This window comes from Ilyonectria robusta (assembly GCF_021365365.1).
Source record: "Ilyonectria robusta strain PMI_751 chromosome Unknown BGZ61scaffold_11, whole genome shotgun sequence".
Taxonomy (NCBI): domain Eukaryota; kingdom Fungi; phylum Ascomycota; class Sordariomycetes; order Hypocreales; family Nectriaceae; genus Ilyonectria; species Ilyonectria robusta.
The window spans coordinates 637674-655507 of NW_025764445.1; the positions used below are offsets into that span (position 1 = coordinate 637674).

Below are 17834 nucleotides of genomic sequence, written 5' to 3' on the forward strand. Positions count from 1 at the left end.
CATCGACCCCATCCACGTTACCAAGAGGGACAGTGGGGTTGCCAGAAACACATTGAGCCGGTGATTCTAATCAGCAAAGATTCATCTTGTTGACCCGGATGTAAACCAGGCGACTAATGCAATGGGTTGGTTGTTATCGTATCTAAAATGTGGGGTTGTTCATAACCTCGATGAAGCCAGATTTGTCAAGGGATCGACCGCCCTGAGCCGTGAAGATTATGAAAAGAAATAATTATGTAGATGAGTAATAATTGCCATCATTTTGGCTTCCAATTCAGATAAATAATGTTACCGACTGTCGTTAAATTTTGAGCGGTAGAGACAGGCAGGGCGGCCGACGTGATGAAGAACACTGATCGTTTAGAAAACTTTAGCCTAAGATTCTTTCTAGAGATCAAGATCACTGAAATTAAAGAAGTATGGACGCATTTGTCGCCACTCGCTCATTTCCAGTCGTGAGGTTGAGAATCTCCCAAGGCTAGTGAGGGACTTGTCTAGAGAGTTGTAAGTTAAGCCATCTCGATACACGCAAGCGGACTTAAAAATCCACCTATACCCTATAATAATAAACAAGGCACAGAAGTCAAGAAATAGGTATACTTGGCCCGCAAACAAGAACTTGACGGGATCCCGTAATTTGCAAAGCTTATGGTTGTATGTGATTTAACGAGAAACAGAAGCAACTTCTACACCGAAATGCCTTGTTCTCGATGAGAATGCTTCAGCCAGTAGGCCTTAACTTGTATATAGTTTCATATCTTTCTTCCTCGCAGATCGTGGAGCCCATCCTCACATATCCCAAGTGTGCAGCCGCTCTAAGCTGATCTATTCTTGCTCCATAGTGCACTGAGTTCACCTGTCCCTTTCACAATTTGGTCCATTTCGAGTCTTACATTTTCAAGCTTTTCCATTCCCTCCCGCGACCCGGAAATCCTTTGAGCATGCTCCCCGGTGAGGTTGGCACTGCATTCAACCACCCGCCTACGCAACTCGGCGAGAATCGCATCGCTCTGTGAGATCAGCTGCTGGTGCCGTGATTGTGTACCTTTGTCAGTTGGCATTGCCATAGTCGCTATTTCTCTTTCGGCGTAATGCTAATCTAACTTCTGTCTGCTCCCTCAAGGTGAGCAAGTTGCCGGCATAAGGTTAAAAAAATATAATTTTATTTATAATTTAAATATTTATTACCTAATACTACTATAATACCTAAATATTAAGCTTTTCAACTTAGAAAAATTAAAATTTATATAAATATATAATTAATTAGCTTAAGAAACTAAGCTCTAATCTTTTCCCTCTTTTATATATTATCTTCTCATCTATCTTATATATCGAAGTTATTATACCTGCTTTAATAATAAGAACTGTAGTCAGCCCGGCTAACCCTACGAGTCCCGCTGTATTGCAGTATATCACACAATATCCGATTTTAGAGGCATCGGATTATCGCCTCGGCCTGAACCGAAGTATCCTTTCAGCACTCAAGCACGTTTAATGCTTTAAGAATGCCGCTGAAGCTGAAGCCAAATTGATCTGGCTTAGTGACCTAGACCGAGTCAATCTAGCGCTGTTAGGTTGCCATACGGTCTCCATCCCAGCGGCAGACCCAGATCTTTCGGCGCAATACATTTTCTTCATCAGTACAGTGGTCGGCTCTATGAAGTATTTTGCCTGTAATATGAGCTCGGATGTTTTATCATTTTCACGGGCCTTGCGAAATGGATTATTGCTGGTGGAATTGGAGCCTATTTGAGTGATAGCCTGGGAAGCAAGGCGCGAGGTCAACGGCTGAGTTGTGTGGTCGATGTGATGTTCTAGCGTCGTGTAGGAATTCGGTTCCTCTACTTGTGGAGCACTGGTGATCTTGCCAATTAGGTTCATGTTGCGAAGACCCCCAATCAAGTCATGACCTTGTGTACGATCAACAGAATTTGTAAGATCATTGGGGGTTGTTTGAATGGTTTTGTTCTCTGCTGGCTGCATCTCTTGGGTCGGGTAGTGATTGGGATTCGCTGCCATGGACCTTTGATCTTGGTACGCAGTTTGCCCGATAGATGAGAACATGGCGGTGCTCCATCGAGCTGTATCCTCAAAAGGGGTTACTGCCCCCGTATTTGAAAGCGAGTCGGGCCGGGCGCTCTCCTGGGATGCCTCAGGATCTACGACTGGCTCTTCAAGCAGCGATTGCACCCAGGGATGCGCACTGGCTTCGCGAACTGTTAGGCGACGGCTTGGATCGGCCAACATAGTTTTTGTGACGAATTCGCAGCAGTCCTGGCTCGCACCCGCCTCCGTCAATACTGATGTAGGGAATGCATGTCCACGGACAACATAGCCGAACAGTTCCTGCATGGTCAAGAAAACATGTGGCAGCATGCCAGGTATCGATGTTACCTACAGCCGGCTTGAGATCCCGATGAGTGAACCCGTTGTCATGCATATACCCTAGACCCTCGACGAGCTGAGAAGCGATATCTTTGACCTGGGCCTCAGGAAAGGACCGGTTCAGATACTTTTGAAGATCGCCGTGCTGAAGGTACTCCATTGTGATAAATACCATATCCGCGAACTCGTACCAGCCGGTGCACTCGACGAAACAGTGGACATACTTTCATAAGGGTCAGCTAACATAGGTACAATCAGTAACATGGGTCGGGTCTGAGGCGCACTTTCCCGTGAGAAAACTTTGCCGCAGCCTCTAACTCCCTCGAGTAGTCAATCGCTGACACCTCGGAGTTCTTGTCCATCTCCTTCACGGCCCGAAGTTTGCCGCTAGCAGGCCCGGCGATGCAGCCTTCGAGCCATACCCGACCAAACGTGCCGTTACCAAGCTCTCGTTCCTTGCGCCATGTCTCTTCGATGCGGATAAGGTCAGAGACGTGGGGAAGATGTTGAGCCATGATCGATTCATGCAGGGTGTAATCCGGTGAGGGGAACTCTACGATGCTGCAAAGGCCGGGTGTTACGAGAGGTCAGAAATAGTAGCAGAAGCAGGCGAGAGAAGGGAACAACTGCAAGGAGGCGGCGGAGATGAGGAGTCACCGCCGCTCAGCCGCACAAGGCTTGCGGAAGGCGTTGGGAGATGAATGTGATTGGGCTGAATCAAACGCCAGCTGTGCTCTTTTACACTACCAAGCTACAACTCCCTCTCGCATTTTGCTTGAAAAAGTAGTACTTGATTTTCTATTTTATAGATTCTGCAACTTGATAAATGTTGGCATTGGCGCACATCTAAAGACGTACCCATTTTAGATCAGCTCGCATGTGCTGGAATACTCCCATCTCTCTTTACCACCCTGTTGGTAATTCGCTTGTTCAAGAATATCATGGGCCACGACCTTTGCAAAGGTTCAAGAGTATTTTGAAGGGGTTGATTCCATCATCTCCCAAATCGAATTCAATGGCCGAATGCGGCTGTATTTAGGTTTATATGCCCAACGATGTAGTCAAATGTTCAAGGTGTATATATGTAAATACAAATATCTCACTACAAGGCTCATGAATCCCTGTTGATTTATTTGCCCTTTTCTTCACCTTCTCCCATCTCTATCGAGTCACTCTGCTGCACTTCTACACTTCCTTGCACCACATTGGGGGCATATGCGATCTTGCCTTCGCCACGACGATTCGGGGGAATCAAGACGTCGAACCACCTGGGAAATAGAACGCCGGCACCAATCAACAATAGACAGATGTGAGCGACTCCGAATCCCAGGATGTGGAGCGGGTCCTCGCGGAGCTCATGGAACGATGGGTAGGAGAAGCCAAAAATGATGGCTAGAGTGGGCGCCGAAATGAAACGAAGAAGAGGACCCCATATCACGGGGATCGTCCAGTTCTTACCAGTCCCAACAATCATGTTGAGATCAAGTCTGAGTTGTTGTCCCTAAAATAGTATTAGTACGATTCCCGGATAGAATTAGCAATCATAGACTTACTGAGTAGAAGGCCAAGTACCAGAAGCGACTGATGTAGACGCTCTTGCTAAAGAATTTGGATGGTGGCTCAGAATCGGGCGTCTTGCCGATAAAGAGTGCAATGAGAGTTCCAGCAATGAAGAGACCAAAGCCAACGCCAGCGCCAACAGGAGCGCCAGCCGCATGCGCAATCGCAACGCCAAAGACCATACCGCCGAAGAAACCCGAGTTGAAGGTGATGAATGAAGGGAGTCCGACCTGGCCTACCACGTCCCTCCAGCGGTATAGGGAAGTAGAGGCTGCGCACTCGCAGAAGACCACAAAGACCAGGGCAACGTCGCTAATCCACCGATCGATTCCGGTGAGGAGGGCATACCCGAACTCTGTGCAGTAGGGAAGCGACATCAAAAAGGAGATGATGACGAGACCCGTGACAACCCACTCGCGTCGCGCCTTGATGCCAGAGTCCATGACTAATGTAACCACAGCGTCCAGCATAGCAAAGGCGGAACTGTATCCAAGGACCATGAGGGTAAAGAACAATGCGAATGCCCAGAAGTTGGCTGCGGGTAGCTCAGTGATGGCAGTCGGTAGGGTGAGGAAGCCAATTGTGAAGGCACCGATTCGTTCGCCGTCGACAGGAGACATCCCCATGTAGCCGATGACACCGAAAGCAGCGAAAGCAGCGAAACCCTCAAAGAGAACGTTGCTGGCGACGATCAAGATAGAGTCCATGACCGCATTAGAGTGCTTTTGGTTGTAGGAGGCATAGGAACTGAAGTATCCGAAGCCAACACCGGTTGAAAAGAAGACCTGGCCAGCTGCAGTCTGCCAGATGTCTCCTTTTGCCAATTTCTCGCCATGCCACTCGCCAAAGTACAGCTTGACTCCGCGACCCGCATTCTCCAGCGAGACCGATCGTCCGACCAGCACAACTGTCATGATGATTGGAAGGCCCATGGTGAAGTAAACGACACGGCCAGTCAAGCCCACCCCTCGGAAGATGGAGATCCAGACGAGGAACCAGGTGAAAGCAGTCCAAGCCACCGTCTCTCCCAACAACTTCACACCCGGATACTCGGTGTAATCAATGACGGAATTGCTCGTCTTATTCCCCGGGATCGCGTCGACGTTGGCGACAACAATCTGGTAGAAGAATTCCTCGCTGCGACCCTCCCAGGGAAGTGGGTTCTTGAATGAGTTTCGGAAGTAGATCATGATCCAGGAGAGGTTCACAACGAAATATGGGCCGACGATAAAGCCTATGTATAAGAGACTAGACCCCAGTCCCTTTAGGCGATGGTTGACGTTGTTGAAGGCGACAACAGATCCACCGTGGTAGGCCTGGCCGATGGCGATCTCCAGGACGAGACACGGAATGGCGATGAGGAAGACGCACATTAGGTATGGGATGAACCATTGCAGGCCATTATTATTGTAGACTTGAGATGGGTATCGGATCAGATTTCCCATACCGGCGCAGCCTCCCATCGCAGCGAGGAGGAATGCCGCTCGAGAAGGCCATTGATCGCGTCCATCTTCGGACTTTTTTGGTGGTGGTGCCAGCCAGTTGCCAACCTTCTTCAGGGCTTGAAGGATGGTGACCATGATTAGGAGGAGATGGCCCAGGGTCAATAGCCCGGACGAATTGATGGACAAGGAAGGTTCAGGTCGAGTGTGTCTGTGGACAAGATTTGGGAGAGGGATCTCGAAGAAAACGTAAGCTCATGCTCCGCAGACTTGAACCTTTCAAGGTTCCAGAAGACGTGACTTACATGCGAGAGTATATACACGAACCCGCAGTAATTAGAGTTTTTTCCAGGATTTACTTTACTGTACGCAAAGGCCAGCAAGGCAAAAAGAAAAGAATCCCGAGTCTCTGGCCCGGGCCGCGCTTTGGGGTCGCACCGGGAACCGCCCTCTTTTTATTCATAATAAATCCCACACCAAGCCAAGCAATCCCAATCCTCGAGAGAGATGGGGGCCGACTGCGCTGCTGCATGCTTGGGGATATGATCGACTTGGTAGTATCCTAGGCGCATCCCGACGTGCTTGGCAACGTGAACAGTTCGTATGATAGAACGATGCGAAGGCTCGCCGACTCCGCTGCCAAGGTGCCGAGCATCTTGGCATTCTGACTTTGGGTGGAGAAAGCTGACGATGGAGGCAGCGAGCGGCCGTGTCCACCTCGGACGGTCGGGAGGCGATTGAGTGTGAAGTACTCAGGAGCTCGGTGCAAGACGGAGGTTTTGTTGGAGGTGGTCCTGGACATGGTCGAAAATAGTCAAGTTGCGCGCGCTACAAGATACACTGGAATTAAGCATAATAAATAAACAATTGCCCTTCACAGTCATTGCCCACTTGGTCACAATTGCGGGCTCCAAAGGGGCAAGCGGCTTCCAAGTGTTGTCGAAGGATGACGGAGCCAACGTTACACTCATGACTAGGCAGAACTTGAACTTGGAGGCGGGACATGTGGCGGCAACGGCGTTAGGGCTGGGGGCATTGCGCCATAAACATGGATTCTGATGTTCCTCGAAAACTGACGAATCCTACGAATAATTAGTGGATAAAGCGACCGTCAAGGATGGAGTCGATATCCCTGAGTCGTCCCCTCATCATGCTGGGTCTGGAGGGATTGGGGAGCAAGGAAGTGTCGCCCACGTTCTACGGGGCTCCAGCCGAATGCCGCTTGATGTTGATCCATTGCCAAGAGCCCTGCTGACCCATTGGACTTGGACGTATTCATCACGCAATTCGTCGAGATGCAGAGGTATCACCTGTTGGTCGCGGAGTCGCCGTGCCAAGTCTGAGCCGTCTTCGACATCATCGGTGCGTCATGGATTGGCAGTCGGGTGAAGATGTGGGAGAGCAACAGAAGAAGTCAGAACGGTTCATGCGTATAATAATAATAAAGAGCGAGGGATCCGATATCTTGCAGGTAAAGTTATAGTTATTGTAGAGGTTGGTCTTAGGAAAGGAACAGCTTATGTTTTATACTGTGCTCAGATTCACAACGTCATGTGCGAGACAATTCAGTAAAAGTGCATGTACTACCACTCTATCAGGGATCAATTTCGTGCAAACGACAGTCTACAGCCATCAACGAGAGTAAATTTTTTTAAGTAAACAGTCGATATTTGTCAAGTTCGATTCAAATTTGCGCGTGAATAACTCCTTCTCCTGCTAATCTACACCGACATCGCGGGTCGGGTCAAAGTTATCAGAGCCCCTAGACTTCCCATTTCGAACGAATTCATTGTTCACAATGAGTGCATTGCTGAAGCGAATAAATTTACAGAAATGATCTCCATGGAAATAGCTACATATCTAAATGTTTGCGGAAGTGTCGTTAGTCGCAGAGCGATCGGTTGCGTCGACGACCGTCAGAGAGATGCCCAAATGCTGGGCAAGAGTCTCCTTGACCTGTTTACACTCATTAAGACGCATGGCACCGTTGTTGACGAGCTGCGCGGGATCCCCAGTCAGTTGAAGAGGGGCATTAGAAGGGCACGCATCCGGAATAATAATTTCCTAGTTGGGGGATGTCAAGTCATGATACGCACCACCGCATGGAATCGGTCTCCGATCGCTTCTTCGAGCAGCTTCGCACCAACAGTGGAGTCGACACCACCTTAGCGGGGTTAGCATTGTTTTTGTGTTACCGTCAATTTGTTTCAAGGGATTTCATAATTCGAGTGATGCTTGGCGTGGAATACAACTCTGGACGACTTACACACACGGCTTCGATTAGCTGGGCGGTAGGGCCAACACTCTTTCGGATACGAGCAATCTCTTCGCCATAGAAGCTGGACATGGTCCAGTTGGGGTTGTCCAGGACGGTAGGATTGACTAGAAAGAACGGGACAGTGAAGTCTCAACTCACCACTACGAATGTCGAGAGATGTCACATACGACTTCCGTACCGCCCCCAAGGCCGTTGAAAAGCCTGTCGGCGTGAGTGGCTCACAACAAATGCAACAGGCGAACACATCACCCAGGGTGATGTTGGCTGTCCAGGATTTATACCAGTCGACTGACATCAGTCATGCAGAATTGTGGCTCACTTTAGTCAACTGCCCAGAATTAACTATGATGGAGGTAGGAGCATTGTCTGAAGAATTGCGGCGTCATCGTTCCCGACTTACAGGGTAGCCAGACTGCGGAATGTTCTCGATCCGGGGCCAACACTGAGGAAGCGCATAAACAGTGCAAACACTTGGGGCTGGGATTAAACTGATGAGTGAGATATTGGAAAATCTGTCATAAACACTATTATCATACCAGCCGATTATTTAATTGATGTCTTGTTTATCCGTGTTCGTTCAGAGCTGGTTGATCTCATCGGGTAATTTGGTAAGCCTGCTGCTGCCTTGACATGGCTCGCGCGGGGTCGGACATCATCTGTCGAAGTTATAAATACTCCGCCACTTAACACAAGATCAAAAGACGTATAATTACATATATCACAGAAGTGTTTAAACCTGCAGTCATGCTCTCTAAATCGACAGAGGTCTACGCCGATCATGGCATGCCCATCGAGTGCGACATTTACACCAGCAGCGATTACCCCGAAGACGCACCTGTCTTTCTCTACTTCCACCCTGGAGGATTGGTAGATTGGGGCCGCGACTGTCTCGCGCCCTGGCTGGTTCAAGTAAAGGCTATTGAACTCTGCTCACTGGAACTCTGATGGCTAATGCGTCTCTGATATAGGCATGTGCGCAGAGGAAATGGCCGCTCATCAGTGCGAGCTATCGCCTGATGCCCCAAGTTGGCGCCCGCGGACTGCTCGACGACGTCACGGCAGCGTATAAGTTTGCACGAGAATGGAATGCGCCTGAGGGAAGAGAACGTCGGGTTATAGTCGGCGGTGCTAGTGGTGGTATGCACCTTGAGATCCCAACATGGCAACGAAGAGGACGGGACTAAACCAACGTAGGATTCTTCACCACTGTATTGATCGCGCATCACTGCACTCCGCCGCCTCTCGCTCTCTTTTCCATCTCGGGGATCGCCACGTTTCGACACCCCTTCTTCAACTCGTCCACTCTTCGTACCCCCGAACCCATCCTGGACGCCGACATGGCACCAGTCATCGCGCTCCCTCTTGTCGTTGGCAAGACGCCAATCGGAAGCCCGACAGCCTTTGTTCTCGAAATGCTTCTGGCCGATGCATCCAAGAACCCGGACTACAAGCAACCTGCTGAGCCGGTAGAACAGCCCAGGACCAAGCTCTATCGGGGCAATCTATACGAGTACTACATCTACAAGAACGCATGGCTAGATTTGGTAGGCGAAGTAGACGTGGGGTATGACTGGGCAAAGGACCCTGCGAACAAGCCACGGGTCGAGAGATGGCCACCCACGGTTATCTTCCACGGGGATGTTGACCCAGATGTTCCCTTGAGCGTCAGCCAGCAGATGCAAGAGTCCTTAGGCGACGAAAAGGTCAAGCTCTTCGTGGTAGAGGGTCAGTCGCATCTGTTTGAGTTGATGAACTTTATCGAGGATGATGGGCCCGGGATGAGCGTTGTGCGAGATGCCATGAACTGCTTGGAGGAGATTGTCGCACAAGCCAAGTGAGATTATCACTGCATGAACCCAAAGACAACGTTTTTATTCATTCTCTGTTGGATGGTGTATCTTCCTTGTCAGACCAACCATCCCATGATCAAGGTTTCCCCTCACGTATGGTCAATAATTTTACTTCTGAATGCCGAACTGACTAAGGAGGTTTCCCCTTGTGATACGACGTCACTCTTTGTCCATATCGTCTTAGTCAGAGGCGGCGGGCGCAGTCTCTGGCCTGCGACCAATGACGGTGTGCCTATTTCAAGTGTCAGCATACGAATCGATGGAATAAGAGAAGAAAAGATTGAGGTGGTCTTTGGCGTACACGTTGTAGTAGGGAAGAGCCTTGGGGTCCTTGATGGCAAGACGCATCTTGCTCACAAGGACGGTGACCTCGTCAAAAGTCCATCCCAGAATCTCGCCAATGGGGAACACGGCGAAGCCATCCAGCGACCGGTCGATGAACATGCCGTTGTAGAGGCCAATCTGTTTGAGCTTGGGGTCGCGGGGCCAGCCGCCGATGGGGACTTTCCACTGGTGGTGCTGGATGTCGACGAAGCCGGCCTCGCGCATCTTCTGCTCCATCTGGTTGTCGCGGGCGATCTTGAAGGTGCGGTTGATCTTCTCGCCGGCCTCCCAGAAGAGGTTGCGCCACTTCTTGAAGATGTGGCCCTCGTCGCCCGACACCTTGGGGTTCTCGCTGCGCGTCTCGAGGTCGATCTCGGTGTTCTCGACCCAGCCGCCCGGCTTCACGTGGCGGAAGGCCTGGCGGTACAGTTTGCTCCAGTCGTCGATGCCGCCGTACAGGTAGCGCATGTGGATGAAGTCGAACTCGTCCCCCTTGAAGGTCCAGTCGAGCTGGGCGTCGTCGATCTGGAAGCTGCAGTTGGGAGGGACCCAGCTGGGCTGCACGGCGGAGATGTCAAAGCCCAGGACTTCGGCGGAGGGGTACTCGTCGGCCATATCGCTGGAAACCGTATTAGAAAGGGTCGATCTGGGAATGGAAACGTCATTACGAACATGGCCCAGATACCGGTACCGGTCCCAACATCGAGAATTTTCTGGGACACGTTAGTTGAACGTGAGAGTGGCTAGGCCATGAAATATACCTGTGGGCTCTCAGTAAGGGGAGACAAGAACAGTTTGTCCCCCATAAGCATCAGGGTAAACTGGTGACTGAATGCCATGGATCAGCATCAGACTATTGACGGCGGTTTGGGGAGAAGCGTACGAGACATCAAGACCCTCAATGTGCTTCTCATCGGTAGGAGCCCTAACACAGCTTAGCATTAAGTAGTGCATTGTACGATGGAAGGCTTACCAGTATTCAGTGGTCTTGGAGGACTGATACTTTCGACCATTGATGTTGCGGTATTCGAGAATGCTCGAGGTGATGGATGCGGTAGAGTCACGCAGGCTGCAATTATCCCGTTAATACAATCCCAGGTAGATGGTGGATAACAAAACAAGTCAAATTTTACCTCTCTGCATCGGCAGCGGAGTCATTGTCATCGTCGAGGTCACCAACAACACGAGGGTCCTTTGTTATGAGATGCCAGTTAGCATATCGTTCCTTTCCACCCTAGAACGATCGGGAGGGATCCGGGAAGGCCTCCGGCGCACCCCCGGCGGTGCCGAGTGTCCCAAGCGTCCGGAGCTCCGGAACTGACTATATGGGTGCGGCAGAAATGACCGGAGATGCCGAGAGCTCCTTCAGCAGGAGGTGGAGGGAAGTGTTCAAAAACGGGTCAGCTAACAAATTGAATCGGGGCCTGCTCCGCGGGCGGCGGCGCCGTGGTCTCCGGCTGCACAGGAGGCTGCTGTTCCTCGGTTCCGGCCATGTTCAGATCTATTTCGGTGGCGTGATATTTCTCACGAGCACGGTAGTGAGTCTGGTCTGTGTGTGGTTGGAACGTGGAAGGGGGAGGAGGATGGCCAGGTCGCAAGGAGGAGTGGGTGGTTTGATGGGTTGGGCGGATCGCAGCGGTTCTATGTAGGATGCACTGCCAATCTGGGATGGAACTACAGGACTGTAGAAGAGATGAAACCACTTGGCAAGACGAACGAATGCAGTGAGCCATGCACATGGATCTTTGGATGGTTGGACGAGCGAGGCAAGCCGATGGATGACATGGCGCACAGCGCGCACCCTGGTCTCGTCGAGCTGCCCGCCCCCATGGTTCAGGCATTTATTGACAAATCCGCCCCTCGCGTTCTTTGTCTGCAGAGGAGCATGCGGGCTTCTGTGTGCAGTCTGCAGGCTCCTGTCGAGTGTCGGGCTGGCCTGGCTTGTTCGTGGGGAGTCGTGATGAGCCGGGATCTAAACATGGAGAGGCTGCAAGCCTTATAAAGCCCGCCCTCACTGTATGTATATATATCTTAACATATATCACCACATCCCAAGTACACGGCATATCTTCAAGCCTTCAATAGCAACCCCCAAGAACCCTTCGATGCTTTTCCACCTCCCACCCCCGTCATCAACCCATCGAAATCTCACCATCTCCATTGCAGCGCCTCCCCGCTTTTCCCCTCGCACCTTTGTTTCCTCATCGCCCTAAAATGCACGCTGACTTGTCCCGCTAACGCAGGCAAGGGCGCCATGAATCACTCCGTCGCCGGGGAGGTGGCCCGCCCGCGGGCGAATTGTCCGCGATCGTGGACCCTCTCCTCGCGAGAGAAGCCAACTGGGATGGACCAACCGCTGGCGTTGAAAACAGCCAAGCCATGCAGCCTGGCAGATGGCGGCCCATGAGGGGATTTTCTAGTCTTCACCTGCATTCTTATTTACATAGCAGCTATCACCTACATGGTAAGCGCTTGGGGGGAGCGCAGGTTTGAGCCATGGCGTTCACTCTGCATTGCATTGTCCAAGACCAACACCGCTATCACAAAGATAAGGATCGCGAAGATAAGGATAATACTGTCTGATCTATTTCAAAAGCCCAAAAGCGCCATGCTTCCATGTGTATCTAGATATATTCGTGATTATGCAGTTTGTCCCCCAGCGGGCTCCCTCTCGCCCTTGTCGATGCCCCTCCATGCCATGTCAATGCAACCCAGTATGGTATCTCCTCCACTCTGCAGCATATGAACCATGACGCCAAGCATGCCATGTGTTCTTCTCGTCACCATTTTTATGCACCCCCCACTAGTCCACCGTCTTAATCCCGCGTTCCACTTCGTCTACGCTCTTCGTTGAGCCGTCTAATAACCTCTCAGTCGGCTCTGCTCTCCACTCAGGCTCTCCTCATACTCCGTCAGCCTCAACGCCTCCTCGACGTCGTTCACAAAGTGCGACTCTCCGCCTGCCAGCGCCACGATGCCGCTGCTCACCATGAGCCGCCACACGGGGTGGTCCGGGCTCGTCGGTCCTCGCGAGAAGAAGACGCGCACGTCACGGTCGTGGTAGTTGCGAACAATTTCCTCGAGCACCTGGGTGCCTGATCCGTCCATGGAAATCACACCGTGGATATCGAAGATGACGTTGCGGTTGGAGTCCTGGCTGCGAAGTCGCGGAAGCGCCGGGTGAGCCTTCGACGTACCGTACAGTTCCAACCGACGCAAGCGCGACTTGAGCTCTCCTGTGTTGGCAAACGTTAGAGGCTCGGGGATCTTCACAATGAGGCATCCCTCGACAAACTCGAGGCTGTTGTCTTCTCCCTCAGCATTCTCGAATCGGTTCGTCCCCGGGATGCGACCAAGAATCTGGATTCGCGGCCGGGTGCTGTGCTTAATAACAAGCAAAATCGACAGTCCGACGCCCAGCGCCATGCCTAGAGTCAGCGAGTAGAACATGGTGGCCAAGAAAATCATGGCCATGAGACCCAGCTCGCTCCATCCCCGGATGCGCAGGAAGAATCCAATGTCATGAGGCGCCTCCTCTATCAGCGACCAAGCCACAACAGAAATCATCGATGATAAAACAGGTTTCTAGCAAATACTGTGAGCTTCAACTTCGTCGAAAGATCGGAGGGACTTACGGGAAGGTAATAGAAGTAGGGCATAAGGAACAAGATGGAGAGAAGAGCAATGAGACTCAAGAAGATTGAGCTCATAGGACTCTTGCCACCAGTACTCTTGTTCACCTTACTTCTACCATAACCGCCAAAAGCAGGAACACTCATGAAGCATCCGCCGACAAGATTGGCGACTCCAAGCGCAATCAGCTCTCGGTTGGCACTGAGCTGGATTCCCTGGATCGTCTCGCTAGAACCAAGACTCTTGGCTGCAACGGACGACTCAAAGAAGCCTAGTAGGGCAATCAGGAAAGACGTTGACATGGCAGTCCGGATGTGCGGCATGTTCTCTAGCTTGAATGGCCAATGGACGGCAAAAAGGTTGCCGTTGGCTGCTTTGACCTCGCCGAGGATCTCGACACCTTGATTTTCCCAGTCAAGTTGCCAGCACATTATGGCGGAGACTAAGACCACGAAGAATCGATCGGGGATATAGGCGACTCCAGGGAACCTGGGCTGCAGGCGCTTCTTCAATTCACTGAAGTTTGTTAGCGTACTCGTCTGAAGAGTTGTCTGGGACCGCAACTAACCGGAAGACCATGATGAAGAGGAAACTAATGGCGGCGATAGCAAATGTCAACCCATGAGTCTGATTGACATTGCGAATCATGAACTGAATTTTCTCGACCGGGCTGCCATGGCTGACACCAACCTCGTCAGCCAGGTCGGTGAGACCCAGTTCCGGAATCAACTGGTCCACAGCAATGACAAAGCCAATGGCGCTGATGAAGCCTCGCAGGAAAGGTCGGCTCAGGACGCTATCCAGGAATCCCAGCCGTGTCAAACCAGCTACCAGAACCGTCGCTCCAGCCATGCCCGTTATGATGCCGCAAATCTGGGCATGTACAAGATCGTTGGCCTCCTTGTCGTTGCCCGAGTCGACGTTTGCCTTGATGACGCTGCCCACCAGGAGCGAACCCGCGGCCTCGGGACCAACCACCATTTGGGGGCAGGAACCGAGCAGTGCATATACGAGAGGATTGAAGGCGAAGGCGTAGAGGCCGTGGATCGCGGGGACGTGGGCGAGGTTGGCAGCGAGGGAGAGAGCCATGGGGAGATAGAACGAGGCCATGGTGATGGCGGCCACCATGTCGCCGCGGAGGTACGACATCTTGTACTGGCTCATCCAGGTCAAGCAGGGAATGTAGTAGGCCAAGTACCTAGAAGCTGATTAGCGAATTTATTCCCATTCCGACAGATGTCTGTAGGACACGCACATCGAGGTCGTATCTTTGAAGCCGGCCTGCTCTGCCAGCATGCGGCTGTGGCCCATCTTCTTGGTCCTGATCCTCTTCTTCAGCCACCGCTTCCAGTCGTCATGTCCGACAATGGTGGTGATGGCACTGTCGAGGACGGGAATGTGAGTACCGGAACCGGCCGTCTCACTGCTCTCCTCGTCGGTGCTCCGCATGGTGACGGACGGGCTCGTGGGTCGCGGGCTGAATGTTCCGTGACGGCAGAGGCCCGGGTGGACGCTCGTTCGGCGGGAAGTGGCGGACTGGTCCTGGATCAAGGGCGTCGACTCGCTGGCGAACATGCCGGGGATGGCGGTGCGGGACGCTGGGCCAGGCGAGGAGGGAGGCGAGGAGAAGGAGTCTCCCGCTGCGTTATTGTCACCGCCATTGTTTATTCGGTCGTCGTAGGATCGGTTCTGGGCGGACAGGGCCTGGCGGAGGGAGCTCGGTTGCGCAGGCCGGTGGTCGTTGGCGGACGAGTTTCGACTGTGGGAAGCCATGATGTCGGTGGGAAGACGACGAAGCCGACGCTGAAGTCGAAGCTGACGTCGTCAATCTTAACCGAAGAGTCGAGCGTCGTTAACGACCTGCGTCCGAAGGGCAGCGGATGGTTGCCGATTCGTGGATTCGTGGTGTTGCGGTGTCGGTGTTGCGTGGCACAGAAATGGACGGCGGGAGGTGACGCGAGACGAGGGAGAACGAGAACGACACAGGGGACGACAAAGGCATGATACCTGGGTAACCGTCGCTTCCACTGACTCTAATCCTCCCACGACGGTGAGGCAAAGCGGAGGGGAAAAAACGAAAAACAAGCTAAGAGACAAACAGCGTCAGAGAGTTTGTCATTCCAAGCCCGGATTTACCTGATCATCAGGCATATTCCCCATGGCGAACAATTTTTGGCCGAGCGGCGGGCGGCGGGCGGCCAAACACGGGGCCGCCTGTGAGATTTGGGCGTTAGGGCGCTGGGGGGGCGTTGGAGAGCCGCAGTTAGCGTGCATAGCGTGTGACATCAGGCCGCCTGCGCCTGCAGCGGGAGGCTTCAGGTGACCACACCCGCTGAAGGCCACTGGCCGTTGGCGAGCCCAATGGCTGCCCTGCAGTTTCTCAGCGGATCCCTGCGCGGTGCACCCATCACCAACAGGGGGATGCGAGGGGGTCCACCCGACATCGGCCGGCTGATGGTCCGGTGGTTGCGAGACACCAGCCAACGGCGTCGCGGAGCAAGGCCACACGCTGCGACTCTACGACTTCTAGTGGGTGGGCGTGGGGTTGCCATGATGACATCTCTTACACCGCAGGAGGCGCTGTGCGATGGGTGTGCAGTCAGGTCCCGGGTGCCGTGGTGCTGGAGCGGGTAGTGTAACCGTCGGTAGGGACACCGAAATGAGTATTGCTGGACATTCCCACAAGCGAGACAGTCTGCTCGGCTCATGTTGTCTCTTGTCCCTCGACAACAAATATACATCCGTAAAGTCATCTGTCTGTCAGATTCAAGTTCATGCAGTCCGGCACGTGTGCACGTCATTCTGGATTGCAACTATCGTTACATAGATACATAATACAAGGCTGCTTTTCACCAATCTACACCTGCTCGTTGACGAACAGTCCCGCCATTCCCTGGCCCGTTCCAATGCACATGCTCGTCAGCAGAATCTTCTTCTTCGTCCGCCTCAACTCGCTCAGTCCCGTCACGATCTGTCGCACACCAGTCGCGCCCAGCGGGTGTCCCAGGGCAATGGCTCCGCCGCGGGGGTTCATCTTCTCCGACGTCAGGCCGAGCTTGTTGCGGCAGTAGACGCCCATGGAGGCAAAGGCCTCGTTGACCTCGACGACGTCGATGTCGTCCAGGGAGATGTTGAAGGTCGTCAGGAGCTTGGGGATGGCGACGGTAGGGCCGATGCCCATGATGCGCGGGGCCAGACCGGCGACGGTGGAGCCGACGTACTTGGCCACGATGGGTTGGCCGAGCTTGATGGCTGTGGATCGCTTCATCAAGAGAACGGCGGCGGCTAGTTGAAGAGTCAGCTTAGTTACACTCGTTAGATTTAAAAATTCCAAGGAAACACTCACCTCCGTCTGTGATCTGGCTGGCATTGCCACCAGTGGTGCAGCCACCCCATTGAGGGAACGCTGATCGGATCTTGGACAGGCTCTCCTTGGTGGTGCCGGGTCGGATGCCTTCGTCCTCAGTCAGGGTCACCTCCTTCCACTCGCCATCGGGACCCTGGATCTTGGTCTTGATGGGCACAATCTCGTCCGCAAACCAGCCTGCATTCTTCGCAGCCTCGGCCTTTTGGAAGCTCTCGGCGGCAAACGCGTCCATGAGGTCTCGGGTGATGCCAAAGTCCTTACTCACGTTCTCGCTGGTCCATCCCATGGGCTGCATGCAGTCCTCGGCCTCTTGGCTTGCCGAGGTGACGGCCTCGTCGAAGGGCTGGTCTAGCTTGTCGCCGCCAACAGTCATGTTCTCGGCGCCCATGGCGATTCCAATCGATATCACGTCGTTGGTGATGGAGTTGGCAATGTCGGCCGTGGCCTTGAGGCCAGAGGAGCAGAATCGGTTCACGGACGAGGCGCCGGCGGTGTTGGGGAAGCCGGCGGCCAGAGCAGCGGCGCGGACCTTGTAGGCGGCCTTGCCATCGGAGACCTGGATGCGACTCTTGGTTAGCAATCTTGCGCAAACCTCAGGAGGCGACATCACATACATTGCCCAGGCAGACATCCTCGACGAGGCTAGGATCCAAGTCGGATCGCTCGCGGACCTCCTTGAGCAGCGCATATAGCATGTACTCTAGGGTTGAATCCTTGAAACCACCCTTCTTGGCCTTGGTGAGCGGCGTTCGAATCGCGAGGGTGATGACGATGTCGTCGGCATTTTTGGATGTGCTTTCAGCGCGGTCAATTCAACTTGTTCGCGCATACTTCCTAGCTTCAACCACGTCTCCTAGAATCCGGGGTAACAGCTAGACAGACCCACGTCTTACTTACATGTTGTTCAGCGACGACCCAGGGGCCAGGTGCTTCAGGATAGAACCAATTCTCTCGACAGCCATGGCGACGACGTATGTGGGGGTATCTTTGGTGGA

General features: G+C 52.8%; 7 protein-coding genes across 7 annotated transcripts; 1 reads left to right on the forward strand and 6 right to left on the reverse strand.

Annotated features, from left to right (window-relative positions):
- Positions 1-1474: 1474 nt before the first annotated feature.
- Positions 1475-2900, reverse strand: BGZ61DRAFT_533088 (kinase-like domain-containing protein; the record flags this gene model as incomplete). The annotated part of the gene is made up of 4 exons (XM_046253956.1): positions 1475-1546; positions 1585-2346; positions 2399-2608; positions 2670-2900. The coding sequence occupies 4 exons, from the start codon at positions 2898-2900 to the stop codon at positions 1475-1477; spliced, it is 1275 nt and encodes a 424-aa protein (XP_046103702.1).
- Positions 2901-3514: 614 nt separating this feature from the next.
- Positions 3515-5525, reverse strand: BGZ61DRAFT_353429 (uncharacterized protein; the record flags this gene model as incomplete). Its single annotated transcript, XM_046240521.1, has 2 exons — positions 3515-3886; positions 3939-5525. The coding sequence occupies 2 exons, from the start codon at positions 5523-5525 to the stop codon at positions 3515-3517; spliced, it is 1959 nt and encodes a 652-aa protein (XP_046103703.1).
- Positions 5526-7247: 1722 nt separating this feature from the next.
- On the reverse strand, positions 7248-7734 carry BGZ61DRAFT_533090 (uncharacterized protein; the record flags this gene model as incomplete). The annotated part of the gene is made up of 2 exons (XM_046253957.1): positions 7248-7451; positions 7654-7734. 2 exons carry the CDS (start codon positions 7732-7734, stop codon positions 7248-7250), a joined length of 285 nt encoding a protein of 94 aa, XP_046103704.1.
- A 675-nt stretch (positions 7735-8409) lies between these two features.
- BGZ61DRAFT_494420 (Alpha/Beta hydrolase protein) lies at positions 8410-9503 on the forward strand (the record flags this gene model as incomplete). Its single annotated transcript, XM_046250763.1, has 3 exons — positions 8410-8574; positions 8634-8802; positions 8860-9503. 3 exons carry the CDS (start codon positions 8410-8412, stop codon positions 9501-9503), a joined length of 978 nt encoding a protein of 325 aa, XP_046103705.1.
- Positions 9504-9695: 192 nt separating this feature from the next.
- Positions 9696-11332, reverse strand: BGZ61DRAFT_533092 (S-adenosyl-L-methionine-dependent methyltransferase; the record flags this gene model as incomplete). Its single annotated transcript, XM_046253958.1, has 8 exons — positions 9696-9747; positions 9817-10458; positions 10512-10552; positions 10601-10667; positions 10723-10764; positions 10813-10908; positions 10973-11031; positions 11249-11332. 8 exons carry the CDS (start codon positions 11330-11332, stop codon positions 9696-9698), a joined length of 1083 nt encoding a protein of 360 aa, XP_046103706.1.
- Positions 11333-12271: 939 nt separating this feature from the next.
- BGZ61DRAFT_453043 (sulfate transporter family-domain-containing protein) lies at positions 12272-15630 on the reverse strand. The gene is made up of 4 exons (XM_046246027.1): positions 14728-15630; positions 14041-14670; positions 13475-13988; positions 12272-13424 (listed from the first exon to the last, which is right to left on the reverse strand). Exons 1-4 carry the CDS (start codon positions 15243-15245, stop codon positions 12699-12701), a joined length of 2388 nt encoding a protein of 795 aa, XP_046103707.1. The 5' UTR covers positions 15246-15630; the 3' UTR covers positions 12272-12698.
- Positions 15631-16329: 699 nt separating this feature from the next.
- Positions 16330-17801, reverse strand: BGZ61DRAFT_354045 (Thiolase, N-terminal domain-containing protein; the record flags this gene model as incomplete). The annotated part of the gene is made up of 4 exons (XM_046240574.1): positions 16330-16757; positions 16819-17395; positions 17454-17634; positions 17737-17801. 4 exons carry the CDS (start codon positions 17799-17801, stop codon positions 16330-16332), a joined length of 1251 nt encoding a protein of 416 aa, XP_046103708.1.
- Positions 17802-17834: the final 33 nt, after the last annotated feature.

Coding starts and splice junctions, on each gene's coding strand:
- BGZ61DRAFT_453043 (XM_046246027.1), bottom strand. CDS start 15,245: ATGGCTTCCCACAGTCGAAACTCGTCCGCCAACGACCACCGGCCTGCG. Junction 14,671..14,727: donor TTCAAAGATACGACCTCGAT/GTGCGTGTCCTA, acceptor ATCAGCTTCTAG/GTACTTGGCCTACTACATTC. Junction 13,425..13,474: donor CCTACTTCTATTACCTTCCC/GTAAGTCCCTCC, acceptor AGTATTTGCTAG/AAACCTGTTTTATCATCGAT.